Here is a 6,594-nt window from a genome sequence, read left to right as displayed (position 1 = left end):
CAGTCACCATGCCTATATCTCATGGGAAATTTGGATTTTCAAAATGGTCCGAATGGCATCTTTTAAAGGCAGGCCAACTGGCAGCTCATCATCTCTGGAAATCAAGGTTTTACTAAAACTGTGCTCGCTAAACCAAACTATCCAATGAATGACAGTAACTGCCCCCAAATCACCCAAGTTGTATTAAAACTTGTCATGCTCACTGTTGCCATACCACTTGATATTTCTCTACCCCCGTCTTCCAATCAAGTACGTTGTAAGAGATTACGATTTCACAACATACAGAATCGTCTGCTTCTGACAGCCTCTTGACAGTAAGTGCCCTACATTCCCTTTTTATAGGGATTCAGGTCAACGCACAAACCAGTGCCACATGTGCAAAGGTACATGATGCTACTACATGCGGCTGGGCTGTTCTGATGTCACCCTCCACTCCGAACGCTTTGGTGCTGTACATATCAAGAAACGTGTCGGTGAATCATATGGGAAGTAGAAACCAGATTAGCCGTAAAGATAAGGTTCCAAGTTCATTTTATTTTGCAAGAGAAATGCCAGCATTACAGTTCACATTGATGTGGGAATTCCTTAAACTACCACTCAAATTGTCAAAGTCAATCAGGACTAGGTATTAACTCTTCAGTAACTAGATTGCTGAAATGCTTTTTTTAAGATTTATTTTTTTTTTCTGCTAAAAAATAATTAAGCGACCTTTTAAGAGGATAAATTTTTGTCACACTGAAAGCTAAAAATTAACCTCAGCACTAAGCTATAAGTAAAAAAATGGACGACATAATAAACGTTGGATGAAACACTTCCGCCCTTAAGTGTGTAATGTTTAAAAAAAAAAAAAAAGTCAGATGCAGTTAATGTGCGAGAGTAGGAAAGAATGACATTTAACAATATGATCAATAATTGTAATAACCAGCCCAAGTCTGGTTGTAACCACTATATCCTGGTTGAGAGTAACCCCAGTTCTGATAGTTTTGATAGTCACCAGTTTGATTATATGCCTGACTATACTGGCTGTAGGTTGAAGCGGTGGCTGTAGTTCCTGTGGCAGCTGTCGTTGCAGTGGCTCCAGCTTGTGTGGGTGGGAAAGGTGCAGCTGTACCGGTGTAACCAGCCTGGAAAAAAAGGTTCAGTTTAAAATTGATAATTTGGCTGCCACTTCAGCACTAAAATGAGACCTAAAAGACTTACCTGTGCATAAGTTCCATTTTGGTAGTTTGGAGGAGGATAATTTGTAGCAGGTAAATTGGCAGAGCTACAACAAAATATCAATCAGTATTGAGGTAACATCTATCATAAGCTTAGAAGGTTTCAAAGCAATATACGAACCCTTTGTCAGAATCAGATTTCTTCTTTCCTTTGCACTGTTTCAATATCTTTTGGAACTCATCGTGAGCATTTTGAATGCTGAAATAAATAATGTATTAAGATGCAGTGAAAATATTGAACAATCATGAATGTAATAGACATCTAAAAAGATAAGTACCTCAAGATGTCTGATCCAAAGTCTTCCAGAAATTCCAGTTTCCGCTGAGCAAATGCAATCTTCTGGTCAGCGTCAATATCGCGTGAAATGCACTCATCAAGAATCTCAATGATGGCTGTTTCATTCATGGGGACACGCTCCATCTCCATGCTGACAAGTTGAAGATACAGGCGAGTAGAATCCTGAAAACAGAAATAATTACAGATATAACTTTAAAAAACTTACAAATTCTGTGGGGTAAGGGAAAAAAATTAAGAACTGCATACCTTCTCAGCTTCCAATGCCTTCTTTAAAATACTGATGGCTTTTTCAACATCATTTTCCACCTGAAGCAAAAGAAAATAAATCATGAGTAATTACTTCCCAGTAAGTTTTCAGAAATAAAGAACTCTTATGTATACTCCAAACAACTTACCTTCCAACAAAATCTTGCATATTTAATTGCAGTATTAACAACAATATTTTTGTTCGTCGAGTTTGTAATGTAGTGTTCATATAATTCACTAGCCTTATGCAAATTACCTCGTCTTCTTTCCAGGTTGATTCTTCTATAGACTATTTGCAGCATTCCTGGCACAAGTTTTTCGATATGGCAAAGAACATCATAAGCTTTTTCATAATTGCCTAAAACAGAAGAAATTAATCTTTTAAAATTCCAAAAGTACGGTCTAGTTTCACCAAAAAGTCAAGTAACCTAAAATAAGTACCCTGCAATTCTTCAAATTCAGACCAAAACAGATGCAAACTAGGCTTTTTAGGGTGATGAATTGTGCATGCTCTTCTGAGAACATCTCTGATTTTATCAGTCCAATCTCCTTCTTTTATGCTTTGAAGGAACTTCACAAACTGAAAGTATGGTGAGGATTAATAATCAAGTATCGACAAGAAAAAGCAAAGTGTGCGAGTTATTACACAAACCTTTATCCAAAATTCCTCATACAATGCGCATGCAATCAGACAACGCTCAAATAGAACAATTGTTCTCTTGACTTCGCCTTGTTCAATTTCATAATCCAAATATTCTTTCCAGTTCTTCAGTTGGCATCTCTCCAGGGGTTTAACATGGAAGTAGGGTCTTTTAATCTATTAAAGCAAAAGATGCAGTCAGATAGGTGAAGAAAATGAACATCAAGTTAAGATATTACAGTAGTGAGGGTCTACATACCCCTTCTTCATAGTTCCATCGAGCAGATACTGCATCTACAGTCTGACTATGAACTTTCTTTCGGATTGAGATGATACGTTCCCTAACTGCAGTGGTCTCCTCATCATTTTTCTGTAAAGAAATAATGAACTTAGAGAACTTAAAAACAACAAGAGATACTGAGAGTATGAAAAATGCCACCTACAGCAGCTTTGATTGCTTCCGATTCTTCTCCTGGAGGAGCATCTAAATCTTCACCAGGAGGTGCAGCATCATCAGATGCAGTTTGTTCAAATGACTTCTTCTGCTGCAAGACTTCCTGACGAACTTTTAGGAATTCATCAATGGAGAGAACTTTAGTTGGTGGATGTGCATTGACATGTGCCTGAAAGCTAAGATTGAAAACCCATTAGGAGGATGATGAGCATAGGTATCAAGTTAAAACAATGACAAAATAAGCATTACAAACCTTTCGAAATGAGTTGTGTATGCCTGAGTGGGAGTAGCTAGGAGCCTATCATACAGGGCTGTCACATTCTGCAATCGTTCAGCTGCTGTTTCCCATTTAATATAACTCTCCCACAGTCGATCAGATCTGCAGAAAATAGGGATATCAATAACAATAGAGGGGGGTAACTCCATGGTGTGATAAGAAATTTCTTAGAGCATAACTTACCTGAACTCCATGCCACAAGCATCCAATGCTTTCTCGTACTCTCCTCTGAGGAAGTCTTCATCAGCGCCATGCTCAGTATTGCAGTAGTTCAAGTAGTGGATCCAGAGGTCGACACTAAGCGGGATGGCCTTAAGACCGCGCTCGAAAACCTGATCATACATACGACTGTTGAAGCTTATATGAAGATACATGGCCTGGAGAAAGGCTAGCTGTGTAACCACCGTGATAAAATCTGCAATGATTATCTGAGTAGATCAGTCAATCACCTTACGCTGTCTTTGGGGCACCTTCCATCCGCCTGTTGGTGGCACCGAGCGCACACCTGCTGCCAGGTGCGGCCACCGTCTTCGTAGAGAAGCCCATCAACGCCACCAATAATCCAAAATTTACCGCCCAATACGACATGATCTTAACATGATCATGCATAGCGCAAAAATAGAAGACCACTTACAACTACTACCAGACTTACAACAGAACTTAAATCTAGCATAACAGGCACACAGGCAATGTAATAAGATGAGGCTTAAAGATAATAAATGTCATTTACAATCAGTCACAATGGTAAATAAAACCACGGTTCATCGCACACAGAAATTTGAACCTATTACCACAAAGGTTGGTCTCACGTATAAACTGGGCTCATTTAAAGCTGTTAACGTAACCTCGGGAAGCTGCCCCTGTAGACACAGCTGTAGGAAAAAACATTTTGCCAGTGAGACAAAAAAGGAGCAATCTCATTCCAAATTTGATGCCGTTTTGATTGTGAAAAATTGTGACCAAAGCAGACCAACATATTATAGTGGCTGAAAATGGAAAATGTGACATATCCGAAGCAAAGTACTCCAATTTAACTGAAACATTGCCTCCCCTAAGGAGTAAATAATGCCTTGCTCAATGTGCCCGTAAATGTCCACACTTATATCAAGTTACCAACTTCAATCAAGATAAATAAAAGAAGTGCTTGCTTTGTCATTCACACATTCCACTTTAAAAAAAACCAGCACACGAAAATACAGTCACTCTACATGACTTCATGTGTTTCAGCCAATACAATAGAGCAGTCAATACTACATCCTAGAAGAGTGCAGAAAGAAGAAATTGCCTGATAACTAACCAACCATACCAGAAGATGGGGAGGAGAATACCTATTTATCTACAAGCATCCTACCTCTTCACATTTATCCTTGTTTCCCTTCTTCTTCTCATAGTCAGCAAACTTTCTCCAGTAGCCATAGCAGTATGGGTAGTTAGACAAGAAGGCATCATAAGCTTCTCTAGCTGCTTCCACATCATTCTAAGGAGGAAAAAAAAAATAAAAAATTGTAAGTATTTCTACGACAAGAGGAACATCAAATATTTCTCACAAATCAATGGAGGAAGGGGGATTTATGGGAAATTACCTCTTGATCAACATATTGCAGTAGGTAAGTCCATCCTGTAAAGTCAGCAGGGTCATCTTTCACCGCCTTCCAGTATTTCTCAAGCTCTGGGAGTAGCTTTGCCTTGGCCTAAACAGGTCATAAGAAATGTTGAAGTCAAACATAGACAACTAATAAAACATCAAAGAAAACCGAGAAAAGACCACAACTCACTTCCTTATCCTTCTTAGGAGATGAACCCGAGAGAGCAGCTTTTTTGGCAGGGTTCTCTTCGTTTTCATTTTCGGAAGTCGGGGAGCTTGGGTCATATTCACCATCAACTGGAAGTTTCCGCTTGGATGCCTCTCTTGTCTTCTTCACAGGCACCTCTGTATCACCTTCAACACCTAAGAACATAAATTGTAAAAAGTGAGTTCAGTAACCAGAGCAGGGGGGGAAAAAAAAAAAAAAAAAAGCAAGAGAAAATTGTCACATGAAACTTACCACCATTCTCAACTTCTGAAGTGTCTGCAGGCGCAATATTTTGTTCTGTCTCTCTCTCAATTGACTCTTGATTTTCTGCACTTTCCTCGTCAACTGCTGGCCTTGGTTCATCCATGCTCTCATCACCAGCAGCCGAAATCACATAATCAGATATTTCAGTTGTTGGTTGCATTTCTTCAGGAAGTTCAGTATTAGTCTGAAATGCATCACAAGATGTTAGACTATCTTGGGACTAAAATGGACAAGTGAACCCTGCAGAAATCAAATGATATACCTGATCTTCAGACACTTCTTCACTTATACTGTTACTTTTCAGTTTAATACCAGTCCGAATAGGAGAAGGCTGAACATTGTTGACTGTTGGTGGAGGGGGTGCATCATCAAGCTCAGGAACAGCATCAGAATTACCATCTGGAAATACAATTATGAGAATAATTATTTAGTAATTGCCTTAAAGTAAAATTTAATGGTTTGGAAAAAGTCGGGTTAGCACAGATATGAATTAAAACATACTTTCATTTGATGTTCCATTTAGTTGATCCATTTCATCAACCTCCATCTGAAATAAGAACAAAAAACACACATTAGCTAGGTGTAAAATACTATTCAGGCAAACAAAATTTTACAAGTGCAGCTAAAGTACCAAAAGCAAGGAGCTTACTGAAGTTTTATTTTAGACACTGGGGTAGAAGGGTTCTCCGAGTGATCTCGACTGCATTTGCATAACATTTGACAATGTGAGAGAAAGTATCAAATTTATAGAGAAAACAGAAGGGCCATGTCATATGACAAACTAACACACCACACACAATCACTAAGAGTAAAAAGAAATGAACAGTGAACTCACACTTGAGTCTCCTGATGAAGCTGCAGCAGCTCGCCCTCTCCGCGTTTTAGGACCGCGAGCTGGAGTTGTCGCTTTCTTACCCCGTCTTGCAGAAGCTCTTGTAGATCTTGTAGTGCGAACTTCCTCTGAAAACACAAACAAAAAACAAATTAAGTAATAACAATGATTTTCTTCAATTTGGATCGAGGATGTAAACAAATATATATCATATGAAGAAAAAAACTTTTTGACAGGATTTAAAATTTAGTGGTAAATGTGTACAGGAAAACAAAGACCGGAATAAGAGGAAAAGAGGGGTAGGAAAGGGTACAACGGGGGTGGGCAGGGATTCTATTCTTTTACAATTTCCAAGTTTAGCGGTGCGAGAGCTAGTTAAGCGGCCACCTGCCGGAGGCTTCCAGATACAATCCACATCAGAATTTTTTTCCCCAGAATGCAAGAAATTCAACAATAGCACTATTCGCGAGGCTCTCGGAAAGAAACCAAAGAGGGGTTGAGTACACGCGGGCTGATCCCGACATTTCGATCGAATGCCATCGGAATAATTATTTAACTCCCCCCCGCCCCACC

At 39.1% G+C, this 6,594-nt stretch overlaps 2 protein-coding genes across 4 annotated transcripts in view; one reads left to right on the top strand and one right to left on the bottom strand.

The window, feature by feature from the left end:
• Positions 1 to 6,594, top strand: part of LOC113210265 (enolase-phosphatase E1) — a gene marked incomplete in the record, with an annotated part of 15,545 nt that overhangs the window by 8,056 nt on the left and 895 nt on the right.
• The window catches only part of LOC113210258 (pre-mRNA-processing factor 39), a 16,997-nt gene continuing 10,917 nt past the window's right edge, over positions 515 to 6,594 (bottom strand). For 2 of the 3 annotated variants that reach the window (XM_026428143.2, XM_052263672.1), the window contains exons 2-20: positions 6,025 to 6,149; positions 5,691 to 5,736; positions 5,452 to 5,588; positions 5,178 to 5,373; positions 4,908 to 5,080; positions 4,716 to 4,823; positions 4,484 to 4,609; positions 3,316 to 3,464; positions 3,109 to 3,234; positions 2,845 to 3,031; positions 2,661 to 2,771; positions 2,414 to 2,578; positions 2,203 to 2,341; positions 1,911 to 2,119; positions 1,762 to 1,821; positions 1,496 to 1,677; positions 1,339 to 1,416; positions 1,201 to 1,264; positions 515 to 1,124 (exon numbers count right to left, since the gene is read on the bottom strand). In XM_026428143.2, the coding sequence (XP_026283928.1) occupies positions 906 to 1,124; positions 1,201 to 1,264; positions 1,339 to 1,416; positions 1,496 to 1,677; positions 1,762 to 1,821; positions 1,911 to 2,119; positions 2,203 to 2,341; positions 2,414 to 2,578; positions 2,661 to 2,771; positions 2,845 to 3,031; positions 3,109 to 3,234; positions 3,316 to 3,464; positions 4,484 to 4,609; positions 4,716 to 4,823; positions 4,908 to 5,080; positions 5,178 to 5,373; positions 5,452 to 5,588; positions 5,691 to 5,736; positions 6,025 to 6,149 (2,600 nt within the window). In that variant the 3' untranslated portion in view covers positions 515 to 905. Of the gene's footprint in view, positions 1,125 to 1,200; positions 1,265 to 1,338; positions 1,417 to 1,495; positions 1,678 to 1,761; positions 1,822 to 1,910; positions 2,120 to 2,202; positions 2,342 to 2,413; positions 2,579 to 2,660; positions 2,772 to 2,844; positions 3,032 to 3,108; positions 3,235 to 3,315; positions 3,465 to 4,483; positions 4,610 to 4,715; positions 4,824 to 4,907; positions 5,081 to 5,177; positions 5,374 to 5,451; positions 5,589 to 5,690; positions 5,737 to 5,838; positions 5,890 to 6,024; positions 6,150 to 6,594 lie in introns of all 3 variants that reach the window. The other variant, XM_026428144.2, reaches the window with a different exon arrangement.

The sequence above is a fragment of the Frankliniella occidentalis genome, unplaced genomic scaffold, assembly GCF_000697945.3.
Source record: "Frankliniella occidentalis isolate FOCC.00 unplaced genomic scaffold, Focc_3.1 Scaffold13, whole genome shotgun sequence".
NCBI lineage: Eukaryota > Metazoa > Arthropoda > Insecta > Thysanoptera > Thripidae > Frankliniella > Frankliniella occidentalis.
The sequence above is the reverse complement of the archived record's forward strand: the minus strand, read 5'-3'. Positions and strand labels throughout refer to the sequence as shown.